The sequence below is a fragment of the Centroberyx affinis genome, unplaced genomic scaffold, assembly GCF_046629955.1.
Source record: "Centroberyx affinis isolate AG114_WGS23_722 - 3 ecotype Tasmania unplaced genomic scaffold, CSIRO-AGI_Caff_v1 ptg002327l_1, whole genome shotgun sequence".
In the NCBI taxonomy this organism is placed as follows: Eukaryota; Metazoa; Chordata; class Actinopteri; order Beryciformes; family Berycidae; genus Centroberyx; species Centroberyx affinis.
In genome coordinates this window covers 151,012-173,058 of record NW_027280595.1, presented here as the reverse complement: position 1 = coordinate 173,058, position 22,047 = coordinate 151,012, and the positions used below count along the sequence as shown (strand labels likewise).

At 40.5% G+C, this 22,047-nt stretch overlaps 2 protein-coding genes across 2 annotated transcripts in view; one reads left to right on the top strand and one right to left on the bottom strand.

Annotated features, from left to right (window-relative positions):
• crema (cAMP responsive element modulator a) overlaps positions 1-13,611 on the bottom strand; it is a 32,664-nt gene extending 19,053 nt beyond the window's left edge. The window contains exons 1-6 of the mRNA XM_071533145.1: positions 13,502-13,611; positions 10,770-10,887; positions 8,950-9,081; positions 5,879-5,967; positions 5,615-5,757; positions 4,371-4,559 (exon numbers count right to left, since the gene is read on the bottom strand). Of these exons, the coding sequence (XP_071389246.1) occupies positions 4,371-4,559; positions 5,615-5,757; positions 5,879-5,967; positions 8,950-9,081; positions 10,770-10,877 (661 nt within the window). The 5' untranslated portion in view covers positions 10,878-10,887; positions 13,502-13,611. The remainder of the gene's footprint in view (positions 1-4,370; positions 4,560-5,614; positions 5,758-5,878; positions 5,968-8,949; positions 9,082-10,769; positions 10,888-13,501) is intronic.
• On the top strand, positions 745-2,400 carry LOC139655780 (tripartite motif-containing protein 16-like). The gene has a single exon (XM_071533144.1). The coding sequence runs from the start codon at positions 745-747 to the stop codon at positions 2,398-2,400; it is 1,656 nt and encodes a 551-aa protein (XP_071389245.1).
• Positions 13,612-22,047: the final 8,436 nt, after the last annotated feature.

The window sequence follows — 22,047 nt, the reverse complement described above, 5'->3', positions numbered from 1 at the left end:
CTGATTCAATCCACACAGCAGCTCATGTGTCCATGACTGTTGAAGTGTCCATGAGCAACCAGTCCTCCTGGGTGCCCATGAACTCCGATGGTGGTGAGGGTGATGAATGCACACATGTATGTCTCATTGTTATGTGTGAAGAAATTAATGAGCTACAAATAAATAGAGCTTGCAATTCAAGACCTGCCTCCATTCTTTTTCTGAATTGACATTACTCAAACACTTGCTTGAACTATTAAACCTGACTGATTCAAAATAAATTGTTCTAGAAAGGTTAAAGAGCAGGCTTCAGAAGCAGGTCTCTGCTGTTTCTATTTGAGCAATACACAAATGCTTGGAAGTGGTTGGTGGTGTTATCATTTTAGCAGTTTTATTTATCTTATTGGTTTCAACTGTGTAGTGTGAGTTACATAATATTCCTTAATAACCCAGTGAGGTCATTGCACTTCCTGGGTTGAAGCAGAAACTGATGACCCCTCCCTCTTCTTTCTGGTCTCTCAAATAGAACAAGTTCCACTTTGTCAAGATGTGTGCTCCCCCCTGTTCCCTCCCCTTTCTCAGATCTGCCAGTTTAAGGATGGGTGTAAACAACACGGTGTAAATTAGCAACAGCTTTCAAGCCCATACACAGCAGATCAGTGAATGAATGTGAAAAACAGGGACAGATTATTGGTACTGACCAGAGTGCAACTCTTATCTGTTGGCAGAAAATGGAACTGACATTCACTGTCACTGAGAAGTGAAATGGCGCAGCAAGGAATTCAGCTGGACCAAGACCATTTTTGTTGTTCGATCTGCCTGGATCTACTGAACGATCCGGTGACTATTCCCTGTGGACACAGCTACTGCATGAGCTGTATTAAAGGCCACTGGGATGAAGAGGATCGGAAGAAAATCCACAGCTGCCCCCAGTGCAGACAGACCTTCACACCAAGGCCTGCCCTGGTAAAAAGTACCATATTAGCAAATTTAGTGGAGATACTGAAGAAGACAGGACTCCAAGCTGCTCCTCCTGATCATTACTATGCCGGACCTGGAGATGTGGCCTGTGATGTCTGCACTGGGAGAAAGCTGAAAGCCCTCAAGTCCTGTCTGATGTGTCTGGCCTCTTACTGTGAGCAGCACCTCCAGCCTCATTATGAATCCTCTACCTTTGAAAAACACAAACTGGTCGACCCCTCCAAGAAGCTTCAGGAGAACATCTGCTCTCGTCATGACGAGGTGATGAAGATTTTCTGCCGTACTGATCAGCAGTGTATCTGTTATCTCTGCTCCATGGATGAACATAAAGGCCACGACACAGTCTCAGCTGCAGCAGAAAGTACTGAGAGGCAGAAAGAGCTCGGGGTGAGTCAGCAAAAAATCCAACAGAGAATCCAGGACCGAGAGAAAGACGTGAAGGTGCTTCAACAGGAGGTGAAGGCTATCAATCGTGCTGCTAATAAAGCAGTGAAGGACAGTGAGAAGATCTTCACTGAGCTGGTCCGTTTCATTGAGAAAATAAGCTCTGACGTGAAGGAGCAGATCAGATCCCAGCAGAAAGCGGAAGCGAGTCGGGCCGAAGAACTTCAGGAGAAGCTGAAGCAGGAGATTGCTGAGCTGAGGAGGAAAGACGCTGAGCTGGAGCAGCTCCCACACACAGAGGATCACATCCATTTTCTACAAAGGTACACTTCCATCTCACATCTCAGTGAATCTACAGACTTATCCAGCACCAATATCTATCCTCTGCAGTACTTCAGGGATGTGACTGCAGCTGTGTCAGAGACCAGAGATAAACTACAGGCCATTCTTACAGAGGAATGGCCTAACATCTCATTGACAGTGACTGAACCAGAGCCCAAGACCAGAGCTGAATTCTTGCAATATTCACGTCAAATCACACTGGATCCAAACACAGCAAACACATATCTGTCATTATCTGAGGGGAACAGAAAAGCAACATTGATGGGAGAAGAACAGTTATATCCTTGGCACCCAGACAGATTCATTGAATGGTGGCAGGTCCTGAGTAGAGAGGGTCTGACTGGACGTTGTTACTGGGAGGTGGAGTGGAAGGGGGTAGAAGTTGTAATAGCAGTCTCATATACAGATACTAACAGAACAGGGACCTCTGATGTGCGTGCATTTGGATGCAATGACAGGTCTTGGGCATTAGATTGTTACAAATATTCTTATCAATTCAAACACAACAATATAAAAACTCCCATCCCAGTCCCTCAGTCCTCCAGAGTAGGAGTGTACCTGGATCACAGTGCAGGTATTCTGTCCTTCTACAGCGTCTCTGAAACCATGACCCTCCTCCACAGAGTCCAGACTACATTTACTGAGCCCGTCTATCCTGGACTTTGGCTTCCAATTTGTATTGGCGACACTGCTGAGTTGTGTAAACTCAAGTAGACCGAGGTTATGAAATTATACAGCCGTCCAGAATTATTGACATGCTTTACGGGCAGCAGGGTGACAAAGCTAGTAAATGTTAAAGTGTTAACGTGTGTCTGAGCAAGACACTCCAGGGGCGCTGTTCTGTTCTGTTCAATTTTTTGTCAATAATAATCACGATATGTTTTGTTTTACAGCCACAGTAGCTTGTTTTTAAGTTAATTTACAATGTAGCTGGTTCTAACATGAACATTTGTTTTTAAACACTGCAATTTTGACTCTAATGCAATACAAGGAACAGGCAATTGTTCAGGTTCTTATACTTATTTCTGGAATTGTTATTGACATTGTGCATGCAATTTTACATATTTTAGCTATGTATTGCATGTTTATATAATGATTTAGTTTGATTCTGATATATTAATGTATTGTTTTTCTGCCATTTGAGCATTCAGTTAGTCCAGATGATCTCCAATCCAAAGGGGTTTCCATGTTTTTGCAATTTTAGGCATTTAGCTGACACTTATCCAGAGCAACTTGCAATGACAGTAGCGTGATTTTACTAGAAAACCAAGAAAATACCTACTTGTGCGATACATTTAGGGCAGCAGTGTGGGTTGATTAGATTGGTTAGAGAAACCATCCCATAACCAAAAACCAATGTGTCCTGTTGAAGTGTCCTTGAGCAAGACACTGATCTGTTATCTGGACACACATTGTAATTCAGTAAATTAATTCAAGGGAACTTCGTAACAGAGTAGAGCTGGATGTTGAAGGAGATACAGGGGATGCAGCCTGTGGCAACAGGAAATTATGTGAACTGGCTGATGAACTGATTTTCTTTTGTCTTATATTAAATTTGGTCATCACACTGGTCTAGAGATGCTGCCTGGTAACCAGAGGGTCACTGGTTCAATCCACACAGCAGCTCATGTGTCCATGACTGTTGAAGTGTCCATGAGCAACCAGTCCTCCTGGGTGCCCATGAACTCTGATGGTGGTGAGGGTGATGAATGCATACATGTGTCTCATTGTTATGTGTGAAGAAATTAATGAGCTACAAATAAATAGAGCTTGCAATCCAAGACCTGCCTCCATTCATTTTCTGAATTGATATCACTCAGACACTTGCTTTAACTATTAAGTTTCACTGATTCAGCATAAAGTGTGCTAGAAAGCTAGCTTCTGAGGCCTGCTGTCACTGTTTGTGAGTTACACAAATGCAAAGCTCCATGCCATTCCCTTTGATTTTGTATATGAGGAGTTTCCTTCCAAAATGAGACTTCCAATACCTACCATCTGAGAAAGGTGACACCTACTTTTACAAAATGACTGCTAGCACCAAATTTAAACAAACAATACAGACTGAATCCTCTGTATTTTACGCTAAATTCATTTTTCAACAACTCAAAATTTCAATATTTTTTTAGTTTTTCCCAAAACATAGGTAGTAATAGTGTTTTGGAAATTAACCCTTATTGGTTCATTCACATTTTCCACACTGATCTCGTGTATCAGTGGTTAACGTTCTGGTACAAATTGCAGTGAGGAAACTGGCATTCGTTAGATTGTCAGATTAATTTATCCATATTAAGATCCCTAATTTCAACTACGGCCAATTATATGTGTTTTATAGTGAAACATGCCTAAACAGTGGTGGTGGTGCACTGAATAAATACAAAGGAAACACTCAGGGTTCTAACACAGTTTCAATTTCTAAATTCCATAGCCTACTTTTTTCTAGACCTTAGTTGATTTGAAGATTTTCTTGTTAAATATGATTTACATAGATAGTCATCTTGATGACACGTGTAGTTCTATGTTTTCTCATACTGTTCCAAACAGTTTTGTGCAATTTCCAAACTTATCACGACCTGGAAATTACCAAATTCTTTTTCCCATACATTTCCAAATTTTGCAAAGCTGTGTAGGAACCGACCAACGAAATTGAGCGCTACAAAATTTGCCCCAAATCATTTGCATCCTACCTTGGATGAGCACCTGTCCTCCCTGGATGTAGAACTGCTGTGGGGAGTCTCCAGGCTGAGCGGCACACTGCAGGATGGTGGCTCCAGGCTGGGGGGGGGCAGCGCTGGCCATGGTCAGGGTCTGGCCCCCCTGCAGGGCTTCAGCTCCAGGACTGGTCAGCTGGATGGCTCCACCCTGGGTGATCGCAACTGTGGAGGGGTAAAACTTAGTCACAACTGCCCATCTAAATGAAATACTCATAGGTAAGACAGACATGATGACTTATCATAACAAACAGAGCTAAAGTCAACTTTGCTCGAGCCCCAAGTACCTCTTATGCCTCTTGTGCCTTTCTTTCCTCACCTGCACAATCTGTGTTTAGTTGCATGTTGTATTTATTTGTTACTATTTTCTTTGTACGAAATAAATAAAACAAAACAAAACAACAGGCTCAATCTATCGTATAAAAACTTGGTAAGAGCATCATGAGTTTGATTTCTATAATCAGTTTCAACTTCAGTAAATTCAATCATTCCATACAAACTCAGAAAACATAATTTAAATTCAGTCGTCTGCTGGAACAAATCTCATCACTTTCAATGTGAATCATTTACACAAACACAAGATCTTTTGTCAAGATTCAAGTCTCAAGTATTCTCTTCATGCATCAAGTCTCGCAAGCGTTTAAAATTGTGATTCGAGTCTGACTTGAGTCCAAGTCATGTGACTCAAGTCCCCACCTCTGAATAAAGGACTGGAAAATGTTACACATAAACTCTAGATTTTAGAGAGGTGATGCAGCAGTAAATAAAGGTGGGTAAACAACCAACCACTAATATAAACAAAAATCAGTTTGATTACTTAATGACCCCCTCACCCTAAAAAGGTGGGTAAACTCTACTCTACCAATAAAAAAAGTGTGTAAACTGTGGTCATGGTTTAGAGCAGTGGTTCTCAACGTGGGGTCCGGGGACCATCAGGGGTCCTTGAGGGTGTTCCAGGGGGTCCGCAGCAAATTGATGAATTGTTAAACTTCAGCAAACTTCAGACTGTTTTGATCATATTTTCTCTGTTATCTCTCTACCTACAATACAGAGAGTCGTGGAATTCTGGGCAAAATCATATCTAACAATAAAAATATTCTAAGATTTGGGATCCGAGAGACAAAATCTGATCAAATGGGGGTCCGTGGCCCTAATGTGGACTACATTAGGGGTCCTTGATATGAAAAAGCTTGAAAATCACTGGTTTAGAGTGTACTGACTGTACTGTCCTGAGCTGGTCTGATAGACGGAGGTAGGCACTGGTGCTGAGGCGACGCTGGAGACCGCCGCCTCCTCCTCCGTCTTCTCCTCTTCGATTTTAGGAACTGCCGGCGAATCCGATGAAAGCTCATTGAGGATTTTTCTGTGGAGGAGGAAAAATGTCATAAAGCGATTCCATAAAGACAGTGCAACGTTGTAAAACTTTATCTAACACATAGGCTACCGTAACTGTAGTAACATCCTCGTGTTTACCGTTTACTCACCGATAAGACGGACGCCGGGAGAGAATCTCGCGTCTCTTCTGTGTGTCTGTGGCCGACTCTTCATCCTCCAGCTCTGCTACAGTGGCTATCTGTAACAAAAAAAGAAATCACAGTATGTAAAGTTGTAATCCACAAGTTCTTTTGTTTCTGCTTTTTATTCTGGCAACATTTGTGTTGCTCAGCACTCATTGCTGTGTGTTGCTGCTGTCAGAAATGTAAAACGTTGTTCAGAACAGCAAATGTAAAAGCTTTCATGAACAGGCTAGAACACAGACAGGCTATTCACTATTCACGATTGTGTTATATCAATCTATTATATCAATCTGCAATAGTAGTAGTAAAAACAAAACAGACATTTATTTTAGGGCTGGGTGATAATTCAATATTAACGTTTATCGTCTTTCAGTGGAATCATATCGTGATGATATGAAGATATTTTAATATCGTGACACACATTTCTGCTGTCTGAATTGATGATGACAAGCAAATTTTACTTAAAAACTCTCATAAAATGAGGTATGGTAGGAATATTATTTGAATATTTCTGTTTTGTTTGACATCACACCTAACATTACCATTCGGTTCAATGAGATGAACATTAATTTGATTATTTAACGTGATCTTGCATACATGAACCATATTGTGATATATATTGATATCGAGAAAAATCCTTATGATTATCATGATATTGATTTCAACCATATCGCCCAGCCCTAATTTATTTATACTACTCCATACCTGGGGATGCGCGTGCCACAACTACGTGCAGATTGCCAAAAATGCGCATAAACAGCGTAAATTTGGAAAAATTGAAAAATCAGCTTTGTCAGTCCCTGCCTATGCTAATGCTCAATGCCCATGTGCAGTTTCAGATTGATTGGCCAACCCATTGAGGAGCAAAATGGATGCAGACAGACAGACGGACAGAGTTTTCCTCATTTTATAGTAGGATGAAAATGTTGTAGATTATTACTTGTGCTTTTATCATTGGTATAATTTGCACCAGCATAAAACTATTTGATGATACTGAAATGTGTGTTGTTTAATCCCACTACAACAAAGAATGCAAGTAATAATCATTTGATTAGGTTAATACAAAGTTTTTCAAATGTAATGTCTTACTGCTTTCCAATATGTTTTTCAGCACATCCAACAGTCCACAAAAAATGGTATCTGGCGTTTCACTATGGATTTCACCGGTTTGATTCTTGAACAATTTCCTTATATAAATACTTTTGATCAAGTACCTGTAAGTCTTTGCACTTTGCACAGTAATTGAAGGCTTTCACAGGGCTGCACAGTTAAATGAAATTAAACAACTTAATTTGTAACACTGACAAATGTAATTTCCAAGACACAAGAGGCAGCATTTTTTAAACTACTGTAGAAGGTGACCTCTTAAATGTTTTCTGGGGCTGTGAAGAATCCCTGGTTTGCACATAAAGTTGCACATCGGAGAAAATCTAACTGAAACATAGTAAAACATAGCAACATACCTGCCCACTCGGCTTCTCCTCAAAAGGCCCTAACTATTCCACAAATCTAGCTGAGATCAACGCAACCTTACCTTAAAACGATTTGTTTAAAAAAATGTGTTGATAAATTAGATATTCATGAGCAAACCCTCATGAATATCAAATTCTAAGCAGTAACATTTCATCTTTCAAGTTTCTTTAAAGTGCCGAAAAAATAAAGTTACACTGAAAAAGCTCTGTCCACAAGTTCAGTTCACATCACAATATTCACTGAAAGAATCGTAGGATAATCATCGGTCAATATCGTGCGGCTTTACCTCACAGGTCATTATTGTCTGGTGCGTCTACAGCGGCATGTTTTGGTCCGAGTGGAGCTATCGCCGAGCCCCAGACACAACACCCACACCGCCTGAGTGTGAAGGTTAGACTGATGAGCTTACAACACAGATCCCACCGCTCAAGCCAATCCTATTAACAGCTGCACTGCATTAGACCGGCAGCACTCCAGTATGCTGTATCTCCACCACACAAACTCCACCATCCCATTAATTATTCTACAGCCTACAGTGCTTATCGTGGGCTTCCACTTATTCGGTTCCATCTGTGCTCAGAGCAGTTCGGAGATATAAAGTAGGGTTCTATCGATATGGCTTTTTGAAGGATGATATTTTTGTTCTGAAGCTGCCAATATTTTGAGCCGATATTCAATATTTTACTATTTGACTTTTTTCATGCCCAAGAAATTCCAAAAAATGATTGAATGAATGAAGTATTCAGTGTTTCCCCCCAGAATTTTATTTGTGGTAAGATGGAAACAGCATTTATACTGCCAAAAGACACAAAAACTGTTTATTAAAACCCAGACTAGTTAGAACTCTTCCATACCTGTAGTACTTGGACCCGCAGAGAATAGTGACTTCAGAGTCAGCTGTCAGTTGAGACAGTGAGCTCTCCAAAAAAGCCACTTGTAGGCTCTACAGGAGAGTTGAGAGTAAACGGAAAAGTTGCGAAGTACAAACATTTAAATTAGCTCTTATTTCATGGCACAATTCCCCCATGACGTACACTTTCTCTAATCAGGAAATCACAGAACTACAGAACTTTTTCTCTGCCGCAGCACAGACTGCTGTGAGGTGGAAGTGTGTTACTGCCAGAGTGTTCTAGTTTTGCAGACGGTCAGGTCAGATTGTAAAAAGTAGAGTTTGGTAGAAGACGATCCGCTGAGTGGAAATGGTTCGGTGCTGCTGCTTTCCAGGCCGTCGGTAGAAATACGGTCGGTCGCCATATCGTTTTCACAGACTGGCTTTTCTTGGAGATATTTTGCAATGGAGCTCGCTGTTTCAACCGACAGCTGACTCTGGAGCCAATATTCTCTGTGGGTCCAAGTACTACAGGTATGTAAGAGAGAAATTATAGATTTTTTATTAGGGTTATAGGTACAAACTTGTCCTTTAACCCTGACTGCCCCAGTGGAGCTGCTCAGTCAGTGGCCAACCATTATAAAACTGTGGCTGAACTGCAGCACAAAGCAGTGCTATACTCAAACAGGCTAGCACAACAGAATACAACATAGAGCCAGAGTGTCTCCTCCCTCACCTGGACCGTCTGGACCGGTGGTGACTGTATGACGGAGGACTGCGGGGTCTGGATCACACCGTGGACCTGCACCGTCTGACCGTCAGACAGCTGGAGCACCGTCACCCCAGATCCACCGGAGCCCACCGACACCTGCAGGCACAACCGACAGATTCACGCCTCGCACAACGACTGATGGCACAAGAAGAAAACATATTACGGTGTTTGTAAAAGAAGAGGAGGTAACTTTGGCTGACAAAATAACATTTTCACAGATTGGATCTACACTGAACGCACTACAGAATGATTTAAAATTGACTGATATGATTTCCTTTGGTGCATTATCGTCAATATATTGGACAATGTTTCTGCGATTATGTAAACAATGTACTTGATTGATTCTATTAATCTTGATTATGTATTTATTAATGCTATGTGACTATGTTTACCCAAGTGTTTTGTCTTTTTATGTTGTTCTTGTAAGCAACTTTTCTGTACAGTTTGTCCTCCATGCTGCCCCCAATAAAGGATAAATAAATAAAGAGATACTGAATGAGCTTCAGCTACAGATCTTTTTCCAAAAATGGATTAGAGAATGTAGAATATGTAGTATGGAATAATACACAAAGATGCTCTATACCAGTGATTCTCAACCTTTTTCATATCAAGGACCCTTAATTTAGTCCACATTAGAGCCAGGGACCCCCATATGATGAGATATTTTGTCGTGGACCCAAATCTGAGAATATTTTTATTGTTAGATATGATTTTGTCCAGAATTCCATGAATATCTGTGTTGTAGGTAGAGAGATGACCGTGAAACTAAGATCAAAACAGTCATTCTTCTACATTCTCTAATTGTGTTAAGTTCTTGTAAGTGAAATAATGCTGAATTTAACAATTCATCAATTTGCTGGGGACCCCCTTGAACTCCCTCAAGGACCCCTGGTGGTCCCCGGACCCCACATTGAGAACCACTGCTCTATACACACAAGATGAAGCATTACAAGCTGCGCCAATGGTATGAAATGGTAAACACTTCCTGTCTCCTAAGTGGGCGTGGGCGTGGGCGAAAAATGCCGTTTTAGTGTCAGAATGTTCGGAAGATATGCGGCTTGTGAAAAATGGGTGCTATATTTACTTCGGTGACGATGGGGCGAAAGAATCAGTCATAATCTGTGCTCACGTTCACTTCTCCCATTGGAGTGAACAGACTCAGGACCTGCCGCTAGTCTCCTAAAGGGGAGGAGCAGTGGAGAAACCCACGTGACACACAGATACAGGAAATGACTCGCAGTTGCGCCATCTCGTTTCTAAACTGTCTCTGTAATACATACGCAGGATATTGCATATGTAGATGAATAGTAGGTAGTGGATGTGTTAAAACAATGATACATGGGTAACTATTTTGGAAAGCGAGTGGAACACAGTGTAGATAACATGTCAGACTAAAATTACGATGGAAGAAGTAGGTTTTTGTCATACTATTGGCAAAATGCAAAATGCCTGCTCAAAATCAGTCTTGTTCAGGTTTCTCTGAAGTATTCACGTTGCATTAATTGCCACAGCACTATTTTGGGAAGCTAATTTATTTCTTGTGACGTTTCCAGAGGACAAATCTAGTTTTACTCTCTTTCGGCATCACCTGCAAATGTCGTTTCCACTATCGATCCAGAGAAACAAGTTCATATTGACGCCTAAATTAGAGCGAGGGCGGTAGGGTGTCTTTGTGGTTAGACAGACCGTCCTGTGTCCATGAACACCCCTGAGTAAGACACTGAAGCTGGATAAGAGGCTCTGTGGGAAATGTGAACCCTCCACACAGCAAGGTGTGTTCATACCTGAGGAAGGGCTGCAGGAGGCGGACTGGGCTCACCGCTGGTCTCTTCTCCATCGCTCATCGAGTCGCTTAAACTGCCGTCTGGCGGAGACGACACCGAGGTCTCCATAGTCAGTCAGCTGGACAGACAGACAGGGAGACAGACAGAGAGACAGACAGACAGACAGACAGACAGACAGAAAGACAGAAAGACAGAAAGACAGACAGACAGACAGACAGACAGACAGGGAGACAGAAAGAGAGACAGACAGAAAGACAGAAAGACAGACAGACAGACAGACAGACACACAGAGAGACAAACGGATTATTATTACTACTGCTGAGGCTGAGAAAGGCCTTATTTGCATACATTGTTTTCCAATTCCATTATCTCAAGATCACAAATTAATGATCGCATTAGAAATCTTGGTTTTGCCAAGATTAGGGTTAAACCCAATATTGGCCTTTTATTAAATATCAGACATCAGCCAATCAGTGTCATCTACCTCTGATATTATGAAGGTTCCTCCCTGACCACAGCTACATTATAAGTCTGTAAAAACTGCAATAAAAAGTTGTTTCTTTATTTTCCTTTATAGAGCTGCTAACCACCTAAAATAATTGTATTAGTATGGGTTTTAATGGAGAGTTTTAGTGTCACTTGATGGTATAAACGCTGTTTCCAACCTGACAAATATAAAATTCTGGGGGAAAACACTGAATACTTAAATTTTTTTTTGATTTCTTGGGCATGAAAATGGTTAAACAGCAGATTCAATACAAAAATATCAGCATCTGCCTTTGAAAGCCCATATCGGTCAAACCCTGCTCAAGATCATCATCAGTTCAAGGTAATTGTCCGATTTTGACTTCAGAAGGGCTTGAGGCGTCGCCGTCTGCAGCCCAGTTTACTGGATAGAAACCAAAGTAGTGGAAGACAATGTCAGAGGAAGGAAAGACCGCGACTGATCTACTCATCAGGTTTTACTTTAATCGCAGACTAACACAGGCAGAAATTGCCTTGTGCCTCTATATCATAGATAAGATTCAAATTTTACTTGAACTGAAGGCTGCTATTTTGTTATGACGAGGTAATGGAATAATTAAGTTGTGATCTCAAGAAAATTACGTTTGATATCTCATCATAACACAATTATTTGTGATCAAAACAATGTATTTTGGGATGAAAAAACATACAAAATGGCCGTTATCAACTTCAATAACTAAAAATAAAAATAATAACCTCTATTTGTATGGCACTTTTCAAAATTGAGTTGAAACACGGCTTTCCAATTAACGAAACAATAATAAATAAAAGCCAAATGGACAAACAAAGTGAGATATGAGTCAAAAACTGGGTTGAAAAGAAATAAACCAGGAAAATGATGCATCTACATTTGCCAGCCAAAGCTCCTGAGGCAGGCTGTTCCAAAGTAATGAACACATTTCAGATAAGCAGTAGGAACCATTACATCACACTCAATATCCTGTAGACTCCATGTTTTGATTTATCCGGCAATTTGCGTGTGAGTCATAGAAAACGGTCTGAAGATCAGTGTTGACAGTGAGTGTTTGTTCAGCTCCTGACGTCTTTCAGTGTCATTATGAGGGGCTCCCAGTGGGAGCAGCTGGCATGATGGGACTCTGTCAACTACTACCCAAGGTACGTTTTCACACTTCCTGACAGAGACTGTTAGGAATTTAGATATCGCTCGTCATACACGTTCACTGGATTCTTGTTAGCAAAGAAAGGGGAAAAAAATAACCAGGGCGAAAAGGCTGTACAAGAGTCTGGTTAGGATCAGGTAAAGAATATAAAGTATTCTCTGCTTTTAAATAAGGAATTGTAACAGCTTTCTTCTGTGGCATAGGCTACTTTTATCATGTCCCCCCCACCCCCTACCTTGTTTTTTTCTTCTTTTGCTTATAATAAGTAAGCAAATTGGTATGTATATATATTTACGTATGTACTGTATAGATGTGTGCATACATGTGCAGGTATACACTATATGTCGAAACATTTGCTCATATTTTGGTGCATTTTTTGTTTCTTGTTTTAACCTGGCTATGTGCTTAAATGTTTGCTTTTTCTATTTTATAATGTTTTCTAACTTATTATAAGACTATTATTCTTTTCCTTTTCACCATGATGTGTATATTTTAAACTAAACACTATCGTGATGCTCACGTATTTCAGATGAATTGTCAGCTGCCATGTGAGTACTTAATAAACCTAAAGCTAAACCTAATATATGTACCTACAGATATTGGCTCAGTGCAGAGAAAAATGATTTTTGAATTAAGGTGCTTGTTCCTGAGTAATTGTGTTAAACAATTTCTTGTTTTGTTTAGTTTTGTATTTAGAGTAACACAAAGTACAAATTTAGGATGTATATCTATGAAGGAATCTGGAGTAAATTAAAATGTAATCGTTTTAGTCTTTTCTGCATCTATGCCAAATAGGCTTTTATTTTGATACAGCTACAGCGTCCGCCTAACTTCCCGTCTTGCCCTGCCTAACTCCGGCTGACTTGACGCAGCTGTACACTCAAATAGAAAGTAACCTGGGCCAACTGACAGAGAGAGAGAGCCTATTCAGGTTGATTTCACTCCATGTTAGTCGGCTAATTCAATAGCCTGGTCACAGTACAAAGTTTTAATGTTAAGTTTCAAACCGCAGACTTCTTTGCACAGTTTCCAAACACTCTGTCTGACTTGGCGCTGACCGAATGTGACAGCTTTGCAGTGACTTACCGGAGTTTTACGTAGTCTGACTCGTCACTAATTACAGTAGGGGTGGACGGCCTGTGCCTTCGCTCACGTAGCTCGCACGTCAGCGCTGATGATGCTGTGCTGAAAATGTCGACCGACTAGTCAGTTTAACGCCAGAGAGTGTTCGGGCGGAGCGAGAGGTCCCACTCCTGCGCACTTCCGCGTTCGCTTAAATTCCGTTAGGCTTGACTAGTTTTTTCGTCATCAAGTGAGATTTTCTTTTCTCTGACTATGCACTACTATGACTTATATATAATTATACATTATTAGTATAATTATGAGATGCTAAGCCATATTTATGAGATACTATCTTATAATTATGAGATAGTAGGCTAAGTCATAATTATGAGATAGTAGCTTATAAATATGACATATTACACTCACAGGCCACTTTATTAGGTACACCTGCTCATTAACACAAATGGCCTGCTCCTCCAAACAGTGAATTATGTGGCTGCAACTCAACTCGTATATAAAGCATGCAGACATGGTGAAGTGGTTTAGGTTTTTGTTTGACCAAACATTAGAATGGGCAAGATGCATGTTCTAAGCAGCTTTGATTGATTGGTATGATTGATTGTTGGTGCTAGTTCAGCATCTCAGAAACAGCTGCCCTACTGATTTCCATGCACTACAGTCGCTGTAGTTTACAGAAAATGGTGTGATAAACAAAAAACACATTGTTAATGCCAGAGGTCAGAGGTGAATGGACAGACTGGTTCAAGCTAGCAGAAAGGCCACAAATGCTCCGATAACAGTATTTACAACAGTGGAGTGCAGAAACATCTGAACATACAAGTTGTTGGCCCTTATGATAAATGGGCTACAGCAACAGATGACCAGCTGCTACGAGATAGGTGTAGCTAATAAAGTCGCTGGTGTAAGTCAGAAATATGAGATTTATTATGATTTATTATGAGATAGTAGCTCATAGATAGTAAGTCATAATTATGAGAAACCTTCTCATTATGAGATGCTAAGTCATCATTATGAAATGGTATCTCATAAATATGACTTAGCATCTCATAATTATGACTTAGCATCTCATAATTATGACTTTCTTGGTAGTTCTTCTAGTCAACATTAGCATATTAGCAAACCTACCTGGTTTAAGCATCATTAAACAGGTACCTATAAACCCTTAAATGATATAAACATAGCTCAGCCTACCTTTAGTGGAGAAGAAAAGTTAGTGTTTGTTAAAACTTGTAAAAGACCACCATGTAGTGTCATGAGTGACAACATCCTCCGCCAGTTTTCCACTGCTTTGGTCCCTGCTGCAAAACCTCTCACCTAAGCAACAGTTTATACAGAAGCTAGCCCAATGGTACACACAAAAATGGCGGCCGCTATGACCATCCTGGAATGTTGATTTGAATGGGAATGACCGTTCTATCCATTAAAGTTCTGTGGACTCAACCATTATTATTATTGCACTGTATAACAGCCCTAGGACGCTGTACTGTATGTATCACTCCGCTTCACAGGTGTTCTAATGTAACCTTGTTTAGGCTGCGTTCACACATAGCGTTTTTTGTGTGGAGAAAGCTTTGCCTGGAGTGCTTCTTTGAGGAGAAATAAAAAGCGGATCACGACAACGTCATCTGACGTTAGCTGAGTAGCTGCTAGCTAACCAGCTGGTTAGCACTTCTAGCAGACAATACAGTGTTGTGCAACAAACAAATGCTTACCAGATATTCCCAGTACACGTCCACACAAAACTCTAACTTCATTCGCAGTAGTCTGTGCTAACCTAAAAGTAGCTAGCTAGCTTGCAGTTGGGAAACAGTTTACCTGTTGCTTGGCAACACAGTGGAATTCTGAGGGAACTGTTTTTGTTGGCGGAGACAAATAACAGACAAAAATCATCTGTTGTCTCAAATTACCATTACTTGATGAATAGCTTTGTTTATATAACTGTTGTATAAAAGTCTGGAATCTCAGTATATTTAAGCAATATCACACCCGAGGTCGTGCTTTCAGAGATCACTTTCCAGCCAATCATCTGTTTTGGAACACAACCTTCCCGCCTGTTGACATTTGAAGACACTCCCACTCCCCCCAAGCCTCACCTTGTCACATTTCCACTGCTCCGCGAAGGAGGACGGTGCTACACACTTCAGCTACAAAGGCTAAAAAGCCTCGATCTCAAGCCAAAAAAATCTAAGTCAGAGCAGTATTATTATTCCACTATTTAGCATGGTGATATATTACCTCTTCACTAGACGTTTCTGTTGAATCTCTGCACTAATTAGCTAGCTTACTCGTCTTGTTTTTTGTCAAAACAAGTATCTTAAGATAGCACTACTCTACTAACATACTATGTGTTTCAATTCAAGGTCATGTGACTTGTTTCAAGAAAATGATTGAAACACGATGAATTGTATTGAAGCATGTGAAAATATCTATCCCAGCCAGCAGTTTTGGTGCACTTGTTTTACACAAACTTAGAATTTAAGACTCAATATAAAATGAGTATATAAATTATTTTTAAAAAGGAGGTTTATTTTAGCTGTGCATGAGTTTCCATAGCAACCCCAGGGAATAAAGCACTGACTTTAGTGTTCATGATGATAAGGGGGCAGATCATTGTGTGTCTGTTTCACATGCATGATACACACATGCACTCACTCACTCTCTCTCCCTCTCTCTCTCTCTCTCTCTCTCTCTCTCTCTCTCACACACACACACACACACACACACACAGCAGTGAATGGGAAAACCTTGAATCTGCTGTTTATGAAGAGAAAAACCTTGTCGCTCCCCAACACTGCAGTAGCCTATCACTCTTATCTTTTCAGCACTCTGATTCTCGCAGAATGTTACATGAAGGTCTGCTTTGATTCACATTAGAAATGGTTTGATGAAATATATTTTGTCTGATGTCCAAACTGAACACATCATGACATAACAATGTGAGTTTTATAAGGAGAGTTGTTCCTTCAGGGTTGGGGTCATTTAACTTCAGATTCAATCAGTTCTGAAAATTGAAAATGGCTATGGAAAGGTTTCTATCCATTCTGTGCAGTAGATTCGTCATTAGTAGATTAGTAGAATCTAGATTAGTAGAATTGCTGTTTAAAGAGCATTGAACCCAACTGTAACTCCACTGCATGAACACTCTCTGAACCAAAATAGAGAAGTTGCAGCGTGGGAGTCGTTTTTAATATTTCATGCTGCAGCCTGTTCCTAGTCACAACAGAGGTTGATAGAGGTCATAGATTGCTTAATGCTCTTTTTAAAAAAAAAACTGTAAATGGGTAATTCTCCAGTTTAGGGAACTGTGTTGGGTATTCAAAACAAATAAAACATCATAAACCCCTATTCATCTATGTAAAACACACCTTTATGTGAAATATATGAGTGAAATTCCAACTTAAAAACAGTTTAAAAGCAATAAAATCACATTGCACACAGAGAATAACAAGTCTAGGCCTGTCATTGTCTCTACTAAGCAAAAACAGAAAAAATGGTCACTTGTTTTCGCATAAATTTACCCACATAAAAGTCTCTGCATGATAAGAATACTTTAGGGTTGTGTAATCTGGTCCTACAGTAAACCAGAGATGTTTTTAACAGAAGATATGAGCGTAGACTCTGATCCTGCTTGCTTCGAGATGACGTTTGTGGTGCCAAGAAATGGAAACAGAGTGAGAGCTCTTTGCTTTTCCCCCCCATCTCTGAGTCAGTTTAGCAACAGAGGACTACAGAGGGGCGGAGCCTTACAGATTACACATACAGGGAGTACAGCTGAACTGTGCGCGTTCCAGTAACAAGAGTCAAGACACCACACGTTGTGTTTAAAAGAATCCCTACCAAAAATAAATATTATTTTATCTCCTATGGTATTACTGAAATATACATATAATATTCATATAGTGACTTATATAGTGTGCCTGTGGTACTCAATAGTAAGTTTATAGTGACCTTACTGTACTCTATGGCAATTGTTTTAACTCCTATGGTATCACTATAATATTCTTATAATTGTCCTATAGGAGCTTATCGTTTTGCTGTAATATCTATATAGTATCTCTCTAAAATGTATTATAGGATCGGTGTGTTTTTGTAATGGATTGTAGCGTGATTCTCCCCTGAAAGACGTCATGAGATAATTTGATTCAAACCCATAAGAAATTAATCAAATTTGCAATAGAAAGAATCATTTTCATAACGGTCTCAGTCAAAAACTCCCATGTGATCTGACGTTGCCATCTAGTGGCTGAACAGAAAGCAACAACGTGCCACAGGGTCAACCTGTCGTAACATTTGGGCCTGTGTTACATTTTAAATTAGACGTTTTGCTGATGCTTTTATCCACAGCAACTAATAGTAAGTGCAACAGTGGAATAAGCTTAAAGTTCTGCATCAGTGGCATTACAAGCAGCCAGTAAAGAGTGCAAACACCAGAGGAAAGACCAATTTCCCAAGAATATTTATACATCATGATCAACAAGAAAAGTGCTAGTTCTATCCCAGTGGAGGATTATTCACATTCATGAATACTAAAACCACATGGGTCACAACAACAACAACAACAACAACAACAACAACAACATTTTCTTCAAAGAATGTGACAACAACAACAACAACATTTTCTTCAAAGAAAGTGTCTCCATAGGTAATAAACCCATTTCTCAAGCCTGAATTCCTGGCTTTTACCACTGTGAAGGCTTTTTAAAAAAACATCTGTACCACAAACCTTTGAGGAAATACAAGCTGTTTTCCCCACCACAGTATGGGGAAAAATACGATTTTTTTTTAAATTTTTTTTTTTTAAGTTTATACATTTGAAGTGAAAAGCCTCTGCTGCACGCCACAATGCTGGTTGACAAAGTGACCACAGTCTAAAACAGTCTGCCAAATGAACAGAACAGAGTCAGGAAAGGAAAGATTCGCTTCATCTGGGCTTTAACCAGGAAATTGATCCGTTCTCCGCCAGCTGGGCTGAATTAAAAATTAGCAAGGTTGAAGCCTCCAAAAGCATGAATTAATCAAACCAGGATCGGATGAACAAAACGAAGCAGAATGGAACATTTTTGACTCTGGCCTGTATGCGTTCCTAAAGTCATGTCCTCCTGGTCTTGTTTCAGTGAAGGAGTGTGTGTGTGTGTGTGTGTGTGTGTGTGTGTGTGTAGGTGTGTATCTGTTGTGTACCTGATAAATGCCTTCTGAAATGGGACTCTCGCTGACCTGAGCCTCCATCTGTCTGCCTGCGTGCCAGGAGAGGCCGTACTGTTTGAACACTGACCATGCTGACATCAAAGAGCAGCTCTCTCCATGGGGGATTCCCTTCCTTAATCCCCACAACAGTGTGACAATGATGTGACAATAACACACTTGATGCAGTGATACCCAGAGCTGAATGAGGTGTGTTTATAGAGAGTATGGTTTTTAATGTATAGAGTGAGAGAAAATGTGTGGTGTGGGAGTCGTGTGTGTGTGTGTGTGCATGTTATAGCTGTTATAGCTGCAACCATCCATGACTGTAATCCTGGATTTCCTTATATCTGTGAGCATGTATGCAGGAGTGGAAAGTGCACTAAAACATCCTATTCAAGTAGAAGTAGGCTACTGTTACCTTGCTGAAAGTAGAAGTAAGTAGAAGCTCATTTAAAATGTCCTCAGAGTAAAAGTCACTGAGTTACTTTTTTTTTTTTTTTTAGAAAGGAGAAAGTTGTTAGCTGTGATGTTTTCCATGTGATTCTAAGAGGACAGAGTTCAAACTAGATTCTTTTCATCAGAAAAATTATAAAGTGCACAAATTAAGTAAAGCCATTACTCTTCCCAGAGTGAATGTCTCCACAATTTGCCAATTTCTGTTGCTTATAGAGAGCCGCTGTCCTCTGTAATGGATTTGATTTAAAATGGAGTGAAGTACAATCCTTTAGCAAAACGTACTTCAGTAAAAGTAAAATTACTGACTTTACAAAATACTCAAAAAAGTACACAAAAAGCTACTCAATTACAGCAACTGGAGTAAATGTAATTAGTTCCACCCTTGCATGTATGTATGTGTGTGTGTGTGTGTGTGTGTGTGTGTGTGTGTGTTTGGGTGTGTAAATATAGCAAACATGCCATACTGCAGTGTGGAGGAAGGAAGTCACAGTTGGCCACTAAGCCAACCGGTCACAAGGTGCCCCCCCGTGTGTTTATATAGCCTTGTTATAACAAAACCCTTGTTTTGTTGCGTTCTTATTTATATTATGTTTTCTGCTGCTGCAACAGCATCACTTGGACATGGATCACGTTCAAGTGATTAAGTTTCACCTTATATGATTTTTTTTTTGCTAAGTAAGTAGGTGTCACCTTTTTCCAAATGGTGGAGCTATATTACTAATTTTGGCTTGTATCCCCCCCGCCACTCTGCTTCCCCCCTGCTCCCTGCTCCTTCCTCCTCCTCCACCCCCTCCTCCTCTTCTTTCTCCTCCTCCTCTTCTTTCTCCTCCTCCTCCTCCTCCCTCCCCCCTCCTCCTCCTTCTTCCTCCTATTCCTCCTCCTCCTTGTCCATCTTCCTCCTCCTCCTCCTCCTCCACCTCGGCCTGTCCTGCGGCCGGTGGATGGAGGCTCCAGATGGTGGAGCAGCAGCAGCAGAAGGGGGGGCCCCGGGGGGCACAGGGGCCTGACAGCAGGGAGGCAGTGTGACCCTGGCCAGACAGCTCTTTAGCACAAAATTAGCCTGGGATGAATGCGTAACACAATTACATGCTGTTAATGCCATCAAAGAGGCATTTGTCCGTCCGTTGTGGCCTTCACAGCTTAGCTGGCCTAATTCTTAAAATTTTGCAGCCCCTTCAATATGTGGCAGATAGGAGATTTAGCTCTACAAGCATTTCTCAGAGGCGGGAATAATCCCATTGGTTGAATTAAACCTCAGTAAGTGGAGCCAAACAATCAGTTTTTCTGATTAAGTAACATCAGACTGAAGCTCAGTGAAAAAGACAAGAGGCAAGAGAGGAGGAGGCTAATATTATGAAGCCTAGTGCTCTGCTACTAACTAAAAAAAATACAATCTATCCATACTAAGTTATCTAGGTAGTTAGCTAGCTGACCTTCAAGTTCAAACTATTACCATTTACTGTAGGCTATATTTTGACCATGGTTAAAATAGAGTTTGTTCTTTGCCATTCAATTTTGTCAGTTAGCTAACTTGCCTCGTAGGCTCAGCCCACTGAGGTTTAACTCAACCAATCAGATTATTTCTGCCTCCAGCGAAGCTCTGCCTTTGAGAAATGTTTGTAAAACTAAAACTCCAATCTGCCAATAGCTGAATTACTAATTTCTACGGTTACGCATGAAATGTTCCATTCTAAAAAACAACAACATCTACTTTTATAGAATGATTACTTATATGTGTTGCTATTGGTGTTATTGGTCAGCTTGAGACTTTTCAAATTTCAGGTAGCATTTTTTTCCAAAATGGATACACAGTCTTTTGGAGTGAAATACTCATTTTTTAACACTGCATTACATTCTCTTAAGCTTTACTTACATCTGTGTCCTCATATTGTTGTAATATTAATATGGCTGCAATACATTTTTGCTTCTTAAACTATGAATGAACCCTGGTGCAGAGTATGAGGGGATGTACAGTATGTGGTCAGTGTGTTGTTAGGACTGTGTGTCAGCTGACATGGTGAGGGGGGGTTTGGGGTGCGAGGCTGCGTCCCCCAGGGCAGTGGTTCTCAACGTGGGGTCCGGGGACCACCAGGGGTCCTTGAGGGCATTCCAGGGGGTCCCCAGCAAATTGATGAATTGTTAAACTTCATTATGTCATTTACAAGAACAATTATAGAATGTAGAAGAATGACTATTTTGATCATAGTTTCACTGTTATCTCTCTATCTACAATTCAGATTGTCATGGAATTCTGGACAAAATCATATTTAACAATAAAAATATTCTCAGATTTGGGTCCAAGAGAGAAAAGCTCATCAAATGGGGGTCCACGGCCCTAATGTGGACTAAATTAGGGGTCCTTGATATGAAACAGGTTGAGAACCACGGCCCCAGGGGTCCTGGCTCACATGTCTGTTTGCTGTGTCGGAGATGCCAGGTTCCCCCCAGTCGTCCCTCTGGCATTCACACAAATGCCCTGAAGCCCTGAAGCCTTTGAACGCCCACACAAACTGAAGCTCCCCTGCCATTTTTTAAAAATGTCCCTCCTAATGTGTTTTGATTTTATTAACACTGGGCTAAATTAATTGAATTATCTGCTGTAGCCTATATGAGGGGTTCCCATCCAAGCTGCTATACATCCACTTTGGAAAAATGTTGCTGCCTGATATTTATAAGTCAATACTTCATCCCATCACATTTCATCCTCAAAAACATAACTAATTTTGTCAATAAAGCCCTTAAGTTGACTCATAACTTCAATAGCAACCCACAATGTGCTTCACTTTCATGTCAGCCAGTATTTTAGTAGAGAATGTGTCATTATTCCAAATGGTGGAGGATAATAGCCTCTAAATATTATATAGGCCTACTCTTATTTCTTTTTGGATCCTCAGTAGAAAATAAATAAC